The sequence below is a fragment of the Podarcis cretensis genome (genome assembly GCF_951804945.1).
Source record: "Podarcis cretensis genome assembly, chromosome: 2".
NCBI classification, from domain to species: domain Eukaryota; kingdom Metazoa; phylum Chordata; class Lepidosauria; order Squamata; family Lacertidae; genus Podarcis; species Podarcis cretensis.
In genome coordinates this window covers 49512387-49532234 of record NC_137171.1, presented here as the reverse complement: position 1 = coordinate 49532234, position 19848 = coordinate 49512387, and the positions used below count along the sequence as shown (strand labels likewise).

General features: G+C 40.1%; 1 protein-coding gene across 4 annotated transcripts in view; it reads right to left on the bottom strand.

Annotated features, from left to right (window-relative positions):
* Positions 1–19848, bottom strand: part of DOCK2 (dedicator of cytokinesis 2) — a 246372-nt gene that overhangs the window by 38280 nt on the left and 188244 nt on the right. For all 4 annotated transcript variants that reach the window (XM_079964756.1, XM_079964759.1, XM_079964757.1 and 1 more), the window contains 2 exons: positions 18844–18992; positions 5329–5414 (listed from right to left, as the gene is read on the bottom strand). In XM_079964756.1, coding sequence (XP_079820882.1) covers positions 5329–5414; positions 18844–18992 — 235 coding nt within the window. The remainder of the gene's footprint in view (positions 1–5328; positions 5415–18843; positions 18993–19848) is intronic.

Below are 19848 nucleotides of genomic sequence, written 5' to 3'. Positions count from 1 at the left end.
TGAGAACCAGCTTGTTGGAGAAGACACACTGGTGGGTCTTCCTCTTGGCAATAAGAAGGGAGGGGAGATGGGGAGAGAGGGGAGCAATGAATAAAATCATTTGACTGCAAATCTGAGATTATACCTCTATGAAATGATACTCTAGGCACTGTTGCCCAGAACCCCACTATTCTACACACATGTGTACATTGCTACCAGAATGGGTTTTGCAGGTCTGCCATGTTTTTCCAAAGTAAAGCTTCTGGCTGCTGGTTTAAGTTAAAAGCCCAGAAATAAAAGAAATCAAGCAGTTTAGGTTTACTCATCTGGGAAATGTGTGCTCACACCACCTCCGTAGTCCAACCTGATGGCTATTTCCCTACTTCTGGCATTTAGTTATATGCCCCCTTGCTGCCCAATAAGCAAACCTTATTGATAATTCATTCTGATTTACTAGCACAAAGCTTAAGCAGAGGTTAGATTACATATGGTCTTTATTGATCATTCATTCTGATTTGTTTGAATGCCCTGCAACCATCTGGATTTGCTTGCAGGTGTTTATACATCTTCCCATTAGTGATTTGTTCATTCCACACTTTCTCTATGCATTTCCCTGTCACTTTACAAACTGCAAAAAGGCCATTTCTTTTTTTAAGAACTGCTCATAGGTCCTTATAATATCAGTGGAAACAGTTGGTCTTGGCGAGTATTAACCGCTTCCAATTTTAATTTTAATTGTTTGAATTCATTGTGGGATGTATCTTGATTGATTGATCGCTTGTATTGTGCATATTGTCTTATTTATATGACGTTAGCCACCCTGAGCCCAGCTTTGGCTGGGGAGGGCGGGATACAAATATTATTATTGTTGTTGTTGTTGTTGTTGTTGGGATACAAATATTATTGTTGTTGTTGTTGTTGTTGTTGTTGTGGGCAGGATACAAATATTGTTGTTGTTGTTGTTGTTGTTGTTGTTGTTGTTGTTGTTGTTATTATTAAAAGTGGATTTGTTGAACTAGCATGACAGAGCCACTTCAACTGCACAAAACCAACATTCCAGTATGCGCTTAAATCCCTCCAGCAAGATAGTGACAGACTGTTTCTCAGGCATGGCAGAGCTGGTCAAGTACTGCCATGTTACCCAACTTGTGCACGTCTGTGATTATGTGCTAGAAATACTGTGTGAACTAGAAGTACATGCATACACTACAGTAAGCCCATGGTGGCAGCAGTCAGTTATGCCATGGTCATACAAATTGTTGTAATCCTCTGTGCATAAGTACTTCCAGTTCACAAAAGTACTTGCTGTCCTTGATCAGGTGTGCAGAAGGTCTACGGCAGTTGCAAATGAATTTAATATGACCATTTGGAGGAAATCTCATGGGGGTGTTTTGCCCATCCTGCCTGTCCTATCCTGCCTTTTCACTACCATTTCAGTGAGAAAATGCACTGGAAAGATAGGATAGCTGCTTCTGTACAGCAAGGTAATTTTCAGTCTTGAGTCATTGAATGTGTGACACTACAGGGCTGCCTGAATGTATTTTCTTCTTGTCTTCCGGCTTTGCTTTAATGTGAGACAGGGGATTCATGGGCTCTGACAAAGTGAGAGGCTGGTGATGTTTCTTTTTGCACCATTATAGTCACATCCTGTTAAAGCATCCTGTCTTCCTAAATTCTGATCTAGCTTTTAAGTGACTGCAGCAGCAACTAACCAAGTCCATTAAGGATTTTAAATCTGATAAATTATGGAAATTATGAGGGACACTGCACTGGAAAATAATGACAAGAAGTTAGCAAATGCTCAGTTTCATTCTTCACCGTCTTAAAACGCAATTATCCTGCATGTCTTGAATTGTTGCTTTGCTGCAGTATGTACAGTTCTTGATTTCCCTGGGCTTCATTAGTAAATTCATTTAAATGCAAAGCTGTGTTGTAATGCACTAGTATATTTTACATATGCAAATATATTTTGTAATTCATTGGCATTCTTTAGAAACTGCAATCTTGCATTTTCATTAGATATCATGGCATTATGTTTTAATAGGTATTTAATGTTACCTCCAAAGAAGAATCTAACTTTCAACCTAGTATTTGGGCTTTCCATAAGGAATGTGAGGAGTTACTCTGTACACTGGGAATTTATTTATGCTTCCGTTTGTAGTTCACTTGCACCTTGCTCTTCCATCAAAGGCAAAGGTGGGAAACCTGTGGTCTTTCAAATGTTGTTGGACTATAGTTCCCAACATCCTTCACCAGTGGCCATGCTGTCAGAGGCTTTAGAATTCCAAGACCACTCTAATGATACAGCTACAGATTCAAACTCACTCCATTGTGACAGTGAAAAACAACCATGGTCAAATCCTAATTACCCTTTTGGCTCAATTTAAATTGATTTCTCCCTCGTAAGCATATTGAGTTTTCTTCTCCTTGAGAAAAGTTCCATAGAGGTGTAAACATATTTTTCCTTGCTCTCTGCAATCTAGCACACCAGGGACAGTGGACTATAGCAGCATCTTTTCACTTAAACACTGTGTGCAGTGCTTTGCATTCCTATACAAAGGGCATATTTGACATGGAGGAACATTCCTCATACTATCCTCAGCCTGTGTTCTGAAGTGACCCTGTGCCACATTCTTTTTTCCTAAGGTTTTTTTTTGCAGTATTACTGTGTAGTGCAATCTATTATATTTAAAACAGCATTTGACTTAATTTCTATTGTTTCCATCTTCACTGATATCTCAGTTGAATAACTTCTGACCTCCAGGACACAATTGATGGTATGGCATATTCTTCCCATATTGGTCTTAAATAGGTTTTGCAGGAGGGAGTTTTTGACATGGAAGTATTTTCAGAAATGCAGTTCTCCACATTTTAACTTTAAGAGTTATGAGGAGGAATGTGTTCTGTATACATCAGACCATCTGAAACCATTACTTTAGAACAAAGTAGCTCTATTCCTGTCTAACATGTTACCTGTCCTGCCTTCTGGAAAAGGGCAAAATACAAGCATCAGACAGCAGAATATGAGCCAAAGCAAATTAAATAAATAGATGTTCCATCTCATTGCTTTTACAAACAAACAAACAAACAACTTATTATCCACAGCATGTGAAGCCTTGACTTCAGGTGGCACAATGTTTCTGGGAAACTCCAGAACAAAATAGGGGTCATGTCCCCAATTATTCACTCTGGCTATTCCCAATCTGGCAGAAATAATATAGATGGGAATCTATAACAAGGTGAATTTCATTAGATTCTGTCATCTCATGTAACAATTCAATTGAGCAGCACTGAGAAGTGTCAGGGTGAAATACTGCAATGCTTTCTGTGGCATTCTACAGGAATCTCTATAATTTTGAAAGTGAAGATCATCATCATTTTATACGTTCCAAGCTGATACATTTCCACAGACATATTTAACCTCTTTCCTCAAATTTCTGCCTCCAAAAAGGACCACTGTCGGGGATGTTTGTCTTCTGATTCTTGAGGTATTCTGCTTAAACTGATTTTTCCCTTAAAAGGCTTAATTCACCTGAAAGTTTGTATGTAGTTTGTAATAATTCAAATGTAAGTGCAGGGGAATGGTTCTGCACTTCAGGAAGAAGAGATTTGCACATTTCAACATGATTGTCCACACTTCTTCTGTGATCTCTATGCACAGACCTCTAGCTGCATATGTATTAATTCTTTTCTGATTCTTAGGCTGTTCTTTGATAAGTTGATTCACAGTTCAACTGTCAAAGAGCATGTTCAGAGTTAAGCTTGAAAATTAAGTATTATTTTGTAAAGCAGAAAGTTGTAGGCCACAGCAACAAAGTCAAGAGATGATGCAGTTCATCGTATGTTGTTTCTGTGCTGAAACTGTGCCTTTGAGATCAACAGCTCCCTTAGATAATAAGAATATATCTTTACCTTGGGAAAAAGAGAAGTAATTATCCATTTCCTAGTATGGCCAGAATTATGGTGGGTGACAAGTTGAGATAACAAAGCCATTACTATACAGTACTTTTGCTCTTATGCTTGTTCAGTTCCATTTTAGAAACATAACCCATCCACACATGTTAAGAAAAGGAGGGAAGGGTTGCATTCATTAAACAGGATATTGTCCAATGACCAAGCCAATTTAATTTCTGTAATGCCTCAAAAAGTGAAAAATGTTAGCCAATGTTCCCCTACGTATCACTATTTAAACTTACTTAAAGGGGATCAATCAGCATCTGAATGCAAAGTACCTTTGCAAAAACAAATTGTTTATATATTATGGACACTTCCTTACAGCTGATTTGCATGCCTGTATGTGGGTAAAGCCATGGATCCATTACTGCTGCTTACCTGGCTGGTGTGGGGCTGAGTGGTGGTAAGGTCACGGCCATGTAGGTGTCCCAGTGAGACCAATCAGGTACTCCCATGGGTGCACCCATATGCCCTGACCTTGCTGTTGCACTGCCCCAGTCTTGTCCAGGTAAGCAGCAATGACACTGGAGTCAGGAAGGCTGCTCCACCCCAACATACATGCTACAAGTCAGCCATCTGCTAGGCAAGTGTAAACTGTGCTAACCTCTATGGTGTTTGATGCTAGATTGAACATACTAGCTCTAACAACAACAAACCCAGTAGCTTAGCTCCAATACCACATCCTAACATTTTCCAATTTTATGATGTACTTTCTGTTTTGCTTCTGAGTCAGGTCTACCATCTCTGGAGAAGTTTGTGTTTTGAGGCACACTAAATTTGAATGGGAATGTTTTATGCCTGAAGCATTTTTCACTCCCTGACTGTATATATATTTGCATGACAGAGCACAGGTGCCCTGGGGGCACAATTGAGTTACAGACCTATGTTTATTTAAGACACACACACACACACACACACACACCACCTTAAAAAAGGTCCATTTAAAGAGATTTTTCAAGGAATACCCTGAAGCTAAGCAGAAGTGGATCTGGTAGCCATATTCTAGGAGACCACTGGAAGCCCCATGTAAGAACAGGGAAGAAGTACAATAAATAAGTGACTATATGGATCATACTTAAAATAAATGTTCAGCTTTAAAATATAACAACCTTAAAAATTGTGGGAGGCATTCATCATCGTGCTAAAGTGATTGATCTGTCAGGGCAAGCATTTCAACTTACTGGATGGAACCATCTCCATTCTCCTCCCACTGTGTGCTGTTCTGGAGGTTCTCTCACACAACATTCCCCCTGAACCAATTTTGGGATGCGTGTGGAAAGAAGAGTGGAAAGCCCATTTGTACAAATGGAAGTCTTTGTGCAGGGCTTCCACTGAGGGGGCTCATTGACTGAATCCTACCCAAAAACTAAGGATTTGCCCCTTCTTTGTACTTACATTGATTCAAACAAATGCAGATATTGCTCATCTCCACGGCCTCCTTCCACTTCGTGGTCCAATTTTAAAATTATTTCATTTTCAAACTGTTCAGGGAAGGAAAGTAAAACCTTTAACCACTGTGTACATAAAGGAAAATATGTCCCCCACACCAACCATTTAAATATTTAAGAACATTGACGGTTACCAACAGCTTGGTGATTATAGAAATTAAGACAACATTACAGACTGAAAACATAGTATTTTTTCCCTATAAAGATGGCTGTCCCTATTAAAGTATTATTGAGAAGTCAGGTTTTGATATTATTGCTGGGAGTAAAGCAACAACACATGCAATAAGTTCCCTGAATTGGGGGGGGGGGGAGGTATAGACAGAAAGACAACCTGTCTGTGCCACTCCCTGATTCCTTACCTTTCAAGTAACTTTCCTTCTTTCCTGCTTCTTCTCCAAGTTAGTCAGTCCAAGCATGAGCTAGCATGTACTAGTGTTAAGTTCTGGCTCCATCTGGGCCACATATAAAATCTAGATTTAGAATGGCTTTGTTTGCCATGAATAAACCTTACGTTTTATTTATCTTTTAAAGTAGCAGCCTTACCAGACTATTTTTTTCTGCACAATTATAAAACCTACTTGTTTAATGAGGGTGAAAAATGCAGTCATTTACTATGAAGAAAAAAACATGGCTAATTCTGAGTTACTCTGAAAATAAAGAACTGAGACAAATTTTAAAGGCAGTAAGACTGAATGATGTGTGGAGAAAAAGGTTTTGCCTTAGACTGCTGAAGCTCTAAATAGTAATATCCAGGTAAGTCTTATCTGAGAAAATTTGACTTTGGTGATGAGCCATTGCTTTTATAGTTTGGGTTCTTAAGGCCTGTAACTTTATTTTTAGGTCACTGATTCAGTGCTGGGTAATGGCTATTATACATATGCATTGAAGAATCCTATCTGAACAGAAATTGAATTGCTTCTGGGGTTTTTTTTACAATGATAGTGTGTGCACATGCATGTGTACATGCACGTGTAACCACCCACTTTCTTTATAAGGTGATTTATAACCTCCAGCCTTGATTCCTCAGAGAACTTAGTTTTGACCAGTAGACTAAGCTTTCTGGAGGTGACAGAGTTGGAGACCAACAACCATCTGGGGACTCGTGGTTGAAAAACTGATTTACATGTCTAGTCTATCAATGTACAAACAGTTACCTTGCATTCTTGGTTACCTTTGAAACAAATGGTTAAAAAGGAAATGGAATGAACTGTTTACTGCTGGAGATTTGCCCTTTCTTGTTAGTGCCATTTGATGTGACAATGAACCCATACAAGCTGGTTGTGAAGCTATTTTGGTTCAGGCTTTACCCCCACCCCCCACCCTGGCTGCATGTGAAATCTCACCAGTGCTTGAATATTCAAAGTTTGAGCATCAAAGATTGGCAAAGAATCATTGTATTCTATGTTTGGAAAATATGCAGATGATAAAATACAAGTTGCATGGAATCACATTTCCCTCCCTCCAAGTAAAGTACTTAGGTCCAGCTGGAAGGCAGAAACCCCACATGCACAGAGGTCTGTCCCCCACCTGATATCTGCCATGGACCCAGTATTACTTCACACTTCAAAAAAAACAACCCCAAAAACACCTAAGGGAACCTCAAGAACTTAGCATGGTGACTTGTACATACACAAAATAGAAAGTGAGCAATTAAGCAGAATGGATAAATGATAATGTGAAAGACATAAAACAAACATGGGCACAAGTATTTCTAAACAGTAATGGTTAGTCATGTTGCTTGGCTAAGAACTAATATTTTTGAAAAGGGACTAGGGCTTAAAAGGGGGAGGGGGAATCCAATAGACATCGTGGGCCAGATTCAGCTAGCTGGTTCCAATAGCAGAAGCCTGCACAAGGACTTCAGCTAGTGCAGTGGAGCTTTCCCTCTCCCTCTCCTCCCCTCATGCTCCCCTCAAATTGGCTCAGGGTGGTGGAAGAAACCCTAGAACTGTGTGTGGAGAAGAGGGGATATCATTCTGTCAGACAAGCAGAAATGTTCACAATGATGAAATGTTTGTGGCAGCTTGATGTTGAATTCTTCCAAAATGATAAAAGGGGCTGGAGCAACTCCCCTATGAGGAAAGGTTAAAACACTGGGAACTTTTTTGTTCAAGAAAAAAGAGGGATGGGGGAGGGGCAGGAGAAGATAGAGGTGCAGGAGAAAGTGGATAGAGAGAACACCCGGATGAAAATGAATATTGGGAGGTTCAGGGCAGATAAAATGAAATACTTCTTCAAGAAGCAAATAGTTAAACTGGGATTCAATGTTGAAGGATGTAGCATGGCCACCAAATTGACTTTCAAGGGAGTTTAGAAAAAATCATTGAGGATAAAGCTACCAATGGCTACGAATCGTGATGGCTGTGTACTACCTAAAGTATCAGAGGTGGTATGTCTTTGAATAAATGTTGCTGGGGAGCACAAGTGTGGAGCATGCTGTTGCACCCAAATTCTGCTCAGAGGTTTTCCATGGGCATCCGGTTCACTATTGTGAGAAGAGGATGCTGGACTGGACCCATCATCTGTTCTTATGGCAGAGGCGGGGCCAGCATAATTAAAGATGATGAAGCTGCAGGCTTTGCACCTGCCATGTGCAGGCCCAGTCAGCACCTGTTCTCTCTCTCTCTCTCACACACACACACACACACACACATCCCTGCCAGCTGTCACTCTGGACAGGTAAGCAGGTTGCTGGCTACTGAGGTCAGTGACTGTGTAGGAACAGGAGGCTGTCCTGTGGTGCTGAGCCTGACTGTACCACCAGTGAACACTCCCTGTTCTGATATACCATGTTTTGATGTGGGCCCTGATTCTATTAACACAGTACACATCCAGTACAATTAGTATTTATTGCTGAATGGCATCATTGTTTCCTTGGTAACCTTGGAGAAACACAGTCTAGGGACTGAACAAAACCCATTTAAGTAACAGTCAACAGCAGCATAAATAAAGGCATCCTTCATGCAGATCTCTTCAAATATAGAAAATTTGTCTACTTCAGTACTCCAAATAACTAAATACATTGTACATTTTTGGAACAGAAATCACTTGCAAGGTTATTTAACAAGATGGCAATTTTTATAACCACATACTCAAGAAAAGTCCCTGAGGAACCAGTAGCATAAAGGTTGTAACTCGGAAATATATTTGAAAAGCCCCCCTAGAAAAATTTTCACAAAACTAGAGAGCAATACTTTATAGAATCAAGGCTTTAGTCATGTAATCAGCACAAATGTCTTCTAAAGTTTTATGCTGACCAGCAGGCCCCTTTTTGGCAGGAATCTTCTTTTGCAGCTTGGCTTGAGTTCAAGCCAGGCTGCAAAACAAGAAAAGAAAGAATTGGCTGTGAGCTTCCTGTTCTTTCCTTTGAAGGTGGGTCAGCTGGTGTCATGGGTGATGGCAGGCGACTGACGGGTGGGCGGCACTGCCTGCCTGTCAAAGTAGCCCTTGGGGGTGGGAGGAACTGAGGACCCCGCCTACAGACCCTGTTCTCCATCCCTGTTTTATGTTAATTTGGCAGTGTGCTAATTCATAACAAAAATGTTGAAGATGAGAGTTTGGCCTGTGGTATGCAACCTGCTGAAAAAGGCAAAACTCCAGTGGCCGAAGAGTGTAAGGCAAAGCTATGCATGCTTCTTTAGTTGTTAAAGGAAATAAATGCACCACCTATCCCTTGCCACTCATTGTTACTCTTATAGCTGCCTTTGGCACAGCTGGTATAGTATGGTTTGTTACCACACCAATACGTATGTTAGCAAAAGCATTTCCATCTTTTGCTATTTCACGAGTCAATATCTGTCCCAACATTTGGTACCTGAATTATACTTTAACTCATGTTATGTTTGTGCTGTTGTTTTAAACTGTTTTTATATAAATAATAAGGGTGCTTTTTTCTAAATGCTTTTAAATGCTAGCGTTTAAACTCTTTTTTATATTTGCAAGTATTTTATATGCATTTTATTATACTGTGATTTGCTGCCATGTGGGGAGAAATGTATAAAACAACAACAACAACAATGCTGCAAATAGATACTATGGCAAAGATGTCATCAACCCCAACATCAGTGCACCTCAGTCTCTCTATATTTTTAGTTTGATTGGATTATAGTATCTATTATATACTAGCAGACACCCTACCCCACAGAGCTGTGTTATACCCTTTTCTGCTTTAGAGACTTTGCCCCTGGTTACAACTGCCCCTGGCTCTTGGTCACTTTCCACTTAGTCTTAATGCTTGCACTAGCAGTATCTTTCCTTCATTTCCCATAATTCTCTTTGTCTTTCATTTTTGTATGCACAATTCTTACATCAGCCTCCTATGTTTCTTGTGACAGCAACCTTGGCCATACAGGACATCAGCAACACTCATGCCTACTTCAGCCCATTAACACAAAGTTATCGTATTTGGACCACTGTAAACCACAAGTCAAACATTTACGTAATGCTTCTGCCTATTGCTTAAAGCTGCTTTACAAGTACATGCAAATTTCTGATATTCCTCTGTCCCTTTGTCCTCTCCCTTCATCTTTATCCTATGCTACCTAGATTGTGCTGTAACTAGACAGGAAACATGTCACTTCTATGCTCCGCTCTGCTCTTCAGATATGCTCAGTGTGATTAATTATCCCACTGAGTCTTTCGTCAACACTGTCTACACTAGAAGACACATCTTTTTCTTTGACCTTCCTTTCTATGTGAGGCTAGCTGGATTTGATTACTGATGACTGAGCCTTCAAAATGCTGCTGCTTAAATGTCTCTGAAAACTAAAATTCAATTCAGACATATCTTGCACAACAATGGTAGAGTGCAATGTCCTAATTTAACCATAGAGAGGGTGCTTGCTTTGCCATTTTCACTTCACAGGACACAAAAACAACCTTTTCCAAATCTGCTGGTCCAACAGTGGCCATATATCTATGCATCTCTTTCTCATCTTATTTGTAATTCTCCCTCTCATCTTTTTTGCTGGCTATAGAAAGACACAGTGCTCAGTGGCAGCACCTACATGTCATAGTAAACGATAGTTAATAGTTTACTGAGAATAAGTGGATGCCCCCTGATCCACTTCTCCCCTACTGCAAGTAATAAAACAACATCCCTGGATTAGTATTACATCCAAGCCAAAGGTATTGGTTTGTTTTGTTGAATCAAACCACAATTGGTAAACCAAAAACAAACCTGATGCACACTGGATCTAAGTGTGATAGAAGTGTTTAAACATACATTTGGTGTATTCTGAGACATTTGTCATCATGGCAGAGAATGTTTATTTAAACCACTTAATCTATGTTCCATCACATTTAAAATGCTCATCTCCCTTTATCCATTAGGTCTAGACGACCCATCCCTTTTATCACCCCCTCAAAACACTTAATGTTTATGGTGCTCATAATATTCTAGGTGGCTCCTTATGTAGTTTCTCCCTGGTGCTACAAGCTTCTATTTGATCTATAAAGTCTCACATCCACATACAAATCTAACCTCTACTTTTGGATGAAAATCCAAAATAGGCCAGGAGGAACTAAAAGTAGAAGGAAGGGGTTGGGGAAGGAAAGAAAATAGGTACTAAAAAAAAAAACAAGTCTCCTCAGTCATCTCTTATACATAACAGGTAACAGATATCCTTTCTCTCTCATTCACATGGGTATTAAGTCTAACTTTGATCGACACCAACCACCCACTCTCTTTGGCGATAACCATTTCATAGACACAGCTTTCCACCCAGTTGATTTGGTTTGCGTCCTTCCCCCATCCCCCATTTCTGCAGTTTCTTCCTTTATTTTATTTATTTATTTAAATTAAATTATATGCCACCCTTCATTTGAAGATCACAGGGCAGTTTACAACATAAAAACACAAATACATAACATAACAGCAAAAAAACCCCCCAAAACAGCTATACACCCCATTTCCTCTCTTTCCTTGACTCTGAGGCCCATGTCAGACAGTTCCCATGACATCTAAATAGCATTTTGATAATCTTGGTCTGTTGTTCCTTTGCTGGAGTGGCAGCTAAAGAGGAGGCAGCCAAAGGAAAATGCTTATCTACTGCCAGAGGGTACCAGCACATTGCCAGGCATTCAGGAAATAAAGGCCAAAGAAGATCTGTTCCTATAGACACAGTCCAGCCTGTGTCACCGAATCTTGGCAGCAGTCTGTCTGCCATTTGCAACGCATTCTGCTCATTTCCCCAGGCCCTGCGCTTCTTCTCTTTAGGTGAATATAGAAACAGTGCATGTGGATGATGGCTGTTAACTATGTTGTTCCACTCCTCATTCGCTGCACATTTGGTTTAAGAGGAAGCAGGGAGTCTCCAGTTCATCCAAGAGTCATCTTCCTCACTGGCTTCTCTGTGTATTTTAGAAACACTATCTCTTCCACGGCTGAAGCTTGCCTTCTCTTATTGTTTGCTCTGATCCATATTTGGAGATTAATGCAGGCACAGAAAGTAGTACATTTAAATTGATGCGCTTTTGTTGCAACAGTGGGAAAACTGCAAGAACTAGGTGCACCACCTTATCGGAAAAATGTGATTCCTTTCTCCCGCAGAGAATGCAAGAAAATGAAATTAAGCTGAGCACCCTCACAATACGAGGCTGTGAAGCATTGTACTGCAGAAAGGCATCCAAGACAGCAAGATGAAGATATCTACCTCCTACACACAGGGAGGAAAGTGGAATAGGGAGTATTCCCAGCCCTATCTGGATTGAACCACTGAGCTGTGGCTTGTCCCCTGAGCAACATAGAACTATCTCAACAGTACTGAGTTCTTAAAGGGGAGGGGGGCATACACTGAAAACATCTGTTAAGAACATAAGAATCCTGTTGGATCAATCAATCAATCTTTGTGGTCAAAGACCAGACAGATCCTGTTGGATCAGGCCAAAGTTCTGTCTAGCCCAGCCTCCTGTTCTCACAGTAGCCAAACAGAGGCATATGGGAAAATCACAAGCAGAACCTGAATGCAGAAGTGCTCTCCGTACCGATACAAGAATGTAAGAACGTAAGAAGTGGCTGCTAGATGAGGACAAAGGCCCATCTTGCTCAGCATCCTGTTCTCACAGTAGCCACTCAAATGCTCAGGGGAAGCCCCAAAGTACTCTCCCCATTTGTGATTCCAAGCAACTGGTATTCAGCCTCCAACAGTGGAGGGAAAACATATCCATCACAGCTAGGAGCCATTCATAGCTTTATCCTGCAGAAATTTATCTAACCTTGTTTCAAAGCCATCTAATAGAGGGCATCACTACATCTTGTGAGAATGAATTCCACAGTTAACTATATGCAGTGGGAAGAAGTGCTTTGGTGTTTCCTGTACTACCTTTTATATAATATCATATAAAATAATTCTGGAGTTAAATCACTATTCTCATTACTACTGTTGTTCAGCCTGAGATTAGGCAGCCAAAATGGCATTATCCATGCACAAGAGGAAGGCATTAGCAGGAACACCACAGTTTGCAAGATGGGGACTGAAAAAGAGGAATGGCCATGGAGCACTGACTCTTTTTGGAGGTGGGGGCAGGAACCAGGTGGAAGGGAAGGCTGAAAGAATAATTGCATTTGGTAACTGAAAGTGTTGCTCATCTGTAAGGGACTGTTAAAGTGTTATTAATTGTTCTCTGTCATTCAGCATATATGTTGTTATGGTGTTAAGAAGCTCGTTTATTTTAATGTTTGGCAACTGAAAGTGTTGTTTGGCTGCAGTAGGTGTTAAATTGTATCCTCACCTCTATGCTATTATTATCTTTAGATTGTTTTCTTTCTCTGCTACTTTTGCATTTATTTTTAGTGAAATGCACAGGGTGTTGTTGTTGGTTTTTTTACCAGACATCGATGCTGGAGGAGGGCGCTGAACATCGATGCTGCAACATTTTATTGCAAGGGCTCACTTGTTGGATACAATTCTGTATCTGCCCTAAGACTGTCCTCATCCTGATAACCCAAGGCACCATGACAGATCAAAGCAGAGGGAATGCACACTGTCAGCAGCAGAATGATCATAATGAGTGGTTTCTTTGCCCACCTGGCAGAGATGCCTGTGTCACAGTGCCATATAATCTTGCCAGTTGGTTAAGATTTGCCTCAGGGATCCTCTGTGAGTGCTCACCATTAAGATCAGTTAGGTTGGCAAGCAGCAGAAACACGGCCCCCAAAATATGGAACTCCCTAGCTATTGACTTCCATCTTGTCTTGTACAGCTGTTTAGGTGAAAACTGAAGACTTTCCTCTTCAATACTGTGTTCAGCATAATTAGTTTAGGCGTTACCGAGTAGCTTCTTAACGTATATCGTAGTCTTCCTAGTATGGCTATTACATCTTTTGATCTTGCCTTGCTCCTGTTTGTGTGTCACCTTGTGGGAGCACAGCACAGCCCTCAGAAGCAACTAAAAGGAATACTTTAAATAAATCATGTCCTCCTTCCACCTTGCATGATGCCTGGGAACTGAGCCTGATCCATCAGGGTGGTAATGCTGGTGGCAATTCTGACACAGTCCTTGCCTTGCAGGATTAACTTTCCCTCTAACTTCCAAAAGGTTCAGCTGAAACAGGATGAGTTTATGTGCTTGTACTGCCTCAAGGCTGACAGAAGTGATGGGAGCCAGGGGATGAAAGCTAAAGAGCGTAGGCTACTGGGGGAAGATGTGAACATTTTTCTTTCCTTGAGCCAAAAGGCTTTGAAAAACACAAGGGTAAGGCAAGTGCCTCTTATAGAACACCTTCTGGTTGCTTACTGTCTAAGAACATGCACCTTCCTTTTCAAGCAGACACCTGTATTATGCTTTCCAACATTATATTACAACCTTGAGAGGTGGGTTTTCAAGAGACCACCTGTGTCTTTGAAAAGAACACGGGAATTAGAGCTCACAGTGAATACACAACCTATCAATGAATGCTCAAAGTCAGTACTATTTTTGCTGCCGTCTAATAACTACCAGGCAAGAAAAGTAATTTAAAAACCTGCTCACAGCTGGTTAAAATATGTGATGGAAATGTTGAGTGAAGGATTTAAACAGGGATCTGCAACATGAATACATGTTGCTTACCAGGATCAAAATAGTATTATGCTTAGGAATTAATCTTTGCTAAGCCAAAGACAAATCTTCTTTTTTAACAATAATCTTAACCCGATATTTCATTTATGTTGCATATTATCATTTCATCCCTTACAAATAGTTTCGAATGCAAACCATTTTATTTTGGGGGCAGATGTTTCATCAGCTCAGCATATAAAACCATTGGCTGCTCATTCAGAAAACTATTCTTCAAAATGGATATTAGGACAAAATTCCATTTAACTCTGTGTGTAGACCTTTGAGCTAGTAACTACAACTGTCTACGCCTTTGGATTTAATGGAAGGAATATTAGAGTAGTATTTAACTATGCTTTACTCAGAGTAGACCCATTGAAATGAATGAACATGACTGAGTTAGGCATATTAATTTACTCTGGTCTACTGCTCTGAGTAAAACATAGCTGAATACCACCCAGAATTGCTGATGCGTGTGTTATTAAGTTCTCTCAGTATCTATTAAAACTGTATGTGAGCAAGAGAGAGAAAAAACACAAAAGGACTATTTTTTTTCATAAGGAATTGAATGGATAGGATTTTTCATTTTCAAAAAACATAATGAGAAGTAAAATATTTAACATCTCTAAAAGCATGATTTACCTAAAAAATGCCCTCTAAAGGGTTGCTTCCTGGGACTTTATATAAACTCCCCCCCCCTGAATATTAAGGGGCATATTTTGGAAATGGAATAATAAAATTGTATAGTTAAAGAGTTTGAAGGTGCTCTGAGGATCATCTAGTCCAGGGGTAGCAACCTAAGGCCCGGGGGCTGGATCTGGCTCAATCGCCTTCTCAGTCCAGCCCACAGACAGTCCAGGAATCAGAGTGTTTTTACATGAGTAGAATGTGTCCTTTTATTTAAAATGCATCTCTGGGTTATTTGTGGGGCATAGGAATTCATTCATTATTATTTTTTCAAAATATAGTCTGGCCCACTACATGGTCTGACGGACGGTGGATCAGCCCATGGCTGAAAAAGGTTGCTGACCCCTGATCTATTCCAACCCCTTGCAGTACAGGATCTGGCCCGTATGACTTGAACCTGCGACCTTAGCATTATAAGCACCACAGTCTAACCAATTGAGCTGGAAGTTAACAATAAATTTCTGTATTTTTTTCTTAATAGAAACATATTATCTACCAATATCTTTTGGAATTGCAGCAGACTAAAGCATTGTCATGCAGTAAAAAAATATACAGCCTGCTGTGTCAAATGGCAGGCTATACAGTGCGCCTTACAAACTGATCTCCTTACGAGAGAGCACACCCAGTTTCTTATTGCAAACAATGAAAGAAAGTGCTTCCCTGTGTGGGAATCTACCAACAAGGGCACGCTCCAAACTGACATTTCCCCCATTTCCCTTTTCTTTGTTCCTTTCGTTTCTTGCACACAGGCTGGCAATGCTCATACTGCAAACAATGAAAGAGCAGCACGGAAAGAACCAGACAAGTGAAAGAAAAGGAAATTAAATGGATTAATTATATAAGGCAGCGATGGGAACCTGTGACTCTCCAGATGTTTCTGGCCTACAACTGCCATTGTCCCTGACAGTTGCTTGTGCTGGTTGGGGCTGATGTGAGTCACAAAGAATCACAGAATTGTAAACTGGAAGGGACCAGAGGGTCATCTAGTCCAACCCCCTGCAATGCAGAAATCCTGCCCACAGCTATCCCTGGGTGGGCTTGAATCGCCAGCCTTCCAGTTAACAGCCAGACACACTGACCCACTGCGCCACTTGAGAGTCCTGAGTCCAACAAACTATAGAGGGCCACAGGTTCCTCTTCCTAGTTGGTCAATTTCATCCAGTACTGTGTGTCTTTGGATGGTTTCAGAAGAGGATTAGACAAATCCGTGGAGGATAAGGCTATCGGGGTTACTAACCCTGATGGCCATGTTCTACTTCCACTGTCAGAGGCAGTACACTTCTGAATACCAGTTGCTGGGAATCACAAGTAGAGAGAGTGCTGAAGTGCTCAGGTCCTTGTGGGTAGGCTTCCCACAGGCATCTGGTTAGCTGCTGTGAGAACAAGATGCTGGAGTAGGTGGTGTGGCAATCACACAGGGTCCCTGGACGTTTCACCATCTATTGATCCCTGTGCCAACACTTTATTTCCCGCTGCCACCACCCAGGCCCTACCTGGTAAAATACTGAGTCCAGTCAGGGTTAAATTGGAACATAAACCTCTGTTTATTTATTGCAGTTTAACAAGTGTATGTTTTCCATAAACAGTCTCAGTCAATTACAACCATGGGGTGCCTATCCAGACCTATAACTTCTGCTACCTGCTCTCACTCACTAAACCACCTCTCAGATATTTACTTGTCTTCCTAGCTCCTAACTGTTCCTGACTCAGCTTATTTCGCTACACTAACTCAACCCACCCACAGACTCTATCCCAATTCACTCCCACTCCAACCAATCACCCAACTCCCAATGAACCCCTCCCAGAGCTGGTTTTATAGTCCCTCTGGCTCTACCCCCCTGGGTTCTGATTGGGTAACCTGTTTAACTATTTCAACTCCAGCACCCTCATATGTTACCGTCACAGGTGGGCCAGTAGGCTGTTATGTTCTCCAGCATCAACTCACCTGGAGCTCAGGCAGTTGTCTTTTCCAACCTTGATACACAATTTATTTTTATTTTTTAAAAATGGAGACACCAGGGGTTGAGTCCTCAACCACCCTATAAATGTCCATTGTTGGTTTTCGTGTATTTTAGTCTTAGGTTTATTTGTCTGATGATAATGTGATTTTATTATTGTATTTTACTGATGCCTTTTAGTGATTGTTCTGAAAGGTTGTTAATAAACATTTTAAGCAAATAAATAAATACCACTGGGGGCACAGCTTTAACCACCCTTTGGTGCAGCTTTAACCATCGTATGTGTTTTATGTCCTTATTCTGTAACACCAAACTATCCACCTGAACCTTAGAAATCTATTTAGCAACTAAGCTGTGTGTCCACATTGCAACTATAATTTCCTAGACGCTTTAGATGTTATCCTTGTTAAGCTTATATTACCTTTTTCAGTCTGAGATACACATTTCAGGAGCATTATTATTATTATTATTTTGGTCCTACTACCTGCTTGTCTGCATTGATCCCCAAGAGAAACAGTTACAAGCCAAAAATAAGAAGCAGTAATTAAAAACGGAAATAGAGGGCTATTAAGTCAAGGGAAGAGCAGATGCAGAGAAGCAAAATGGTTTTCAGTCCTGGACTCAGGCCAAAAGCTTTGTGCTGTGCTACCAACAACAATAATCCCACCTGCCAGATTGTTCCAGGCTCAACTGATATAATCATGATGCCTTAAATGCAGTGCACACATGTGCCCCCATCTACAAACCATGTTGAACTCTTCTTTCTTCTGGGAGAGTAAATACTGAGAACTTAATAACAACCTTTCCAAATGAAATCTAGCAATAGATAGAACCATCATTATTAATTTACCACAGCCTGCGTCGCGACTGCTCTTTGAACCCTGAACTGTGATTCACTGCACTAACTGCAAGGCAAAACTGATGATTGTCTTAAAGGCTAATGCATAAATAACAAATTTGGTTCATTTGTAACCTAAGCTGCCATGATTTTCCTCTAATAGTTCACCAAATACACAGACTTATCTTCTATCTATCTATTTATCTAAAGGTCAGGAGGAGAAATTAAAGTGTGGATCAATTAAATGACCCCTCCAGAGATCCATAGACAGATATTTGGGAGAGAGACAGTGTTAAGGCGCCAGAAGACCATTAAAGAACTGTTGTATCAAAATACAGGTAGCCCAATATGTATCCATTTATTTAACTGTATTACTCTTTGTGAGCATTTTTCCATGCTTCGTTATAACTTTCCCAAGTAAATGTGCTAGAGACTTGTTTTTTAAAACAAAAGCTGAAAACTCACAGAAGGTGCATTCCCACACAACACACACATAACTCATCATTGACCACAGGACTTTCCTCCATGAAGTGTTCTAGTTCTAGATTAATTCATTCAACCACATACTTTGCTTCTCACTTTCATTTAGGTATTTCATATCAGTGTAATTCATTTCATCCCACATAACAAACTGCTCAGAGTATTTTTATATATATATACTTGGCATATTTGTGAGTCTGATTCTGTAAGGATGACTTCTTAGGTTACATGTTTCAGATGAATGATATGTTTATGACAGGAAAAGGCCACATTTAATCTCTGATAAACTCAGTCTTCCATATCTTTGCCCAACAGTGCTGCAGCTCTTTCCCTTCCTTCTATAGCACTCACCTTTCTATAGAAAAGTGTCAAGAATCGCAAGCACCTTTCTGGAGTCTTCATATAATATTGCTGTTATTTAAGCATAATGGCAGTACTGACAAACACTATGTGAAGCTAACAATACCTTTCTGAATTCTCCAGTGTTTCTATATTCACACAACATCATATCAAAGAAGATTGGGATGGTGGCTTTCCGTAACTCAGCTTCAGGAATAAGGGTCATCTCTAAGATGGGTCCAACCATTCCAGGAATAAAGCGGATTTTATTCTGCCCTGGATCAAAGTGTGAAAGAGAATATTAAAAATGGGACACAATGCATGCAGACATTCTGTGTAGCTATTCTATTATTATTATTATTATTATTATTATTACTATTATTTTAAAAATTGTTAACCAGCCTTCATCATACATGAAATCTGTTCAAAAGAGAGATGTACAAAAAGTGTATAAAAAGTGATTCACACACAATTTGCAATTTAAAGCCAGCAAATGACAAAAGGACAAGGGAAACACAAATTAAAACCTCAAAAAACATTATAAATAAAAACAATCTAAAAGTATCATATATCTTAATGCTTCAGTTTTAAATAATTGTTTTGCATACATATATCATACACATTTAAGAAGTTGTTGGTTCAATTCGGAAAAATCCTTCCAATGGACTAAGAAATGTCCCATCACATAAGTTCTACGGGTCTTCTGCTTCTTGCCCCAAATGTAGTGGAATGGACAAGACTGTTCCTTCTATGCTAAAAGTCCAGATTCAGTACTTTTATGACTATACAGACTAGTATCTAATGCCCCTTACCCACATCATAGTTTGATGAGTTCTGAATATCTTGTGCCTCAAGCTTTCCATAAGCTTCCCATTTCCTCTTCCAATTATTAAGAACTGATGTTGTGTTGTGGTTAAGAAGAACATGGATTATGACCTGTAGTTCAGCTCAGCCATAAATTCACTTGCAAGCCACAACCCACTATGTTTAACCACCCCACTAAAGATGTATAATATTATTAGCCTTCTTTGCACAAATAGGCATTCATGAAATTCTTTGAGCACCCCATTAAAAGAATAACACCAAACTATTACAATGAATAGTATAATGAAGAACATTATAGAAACAATGC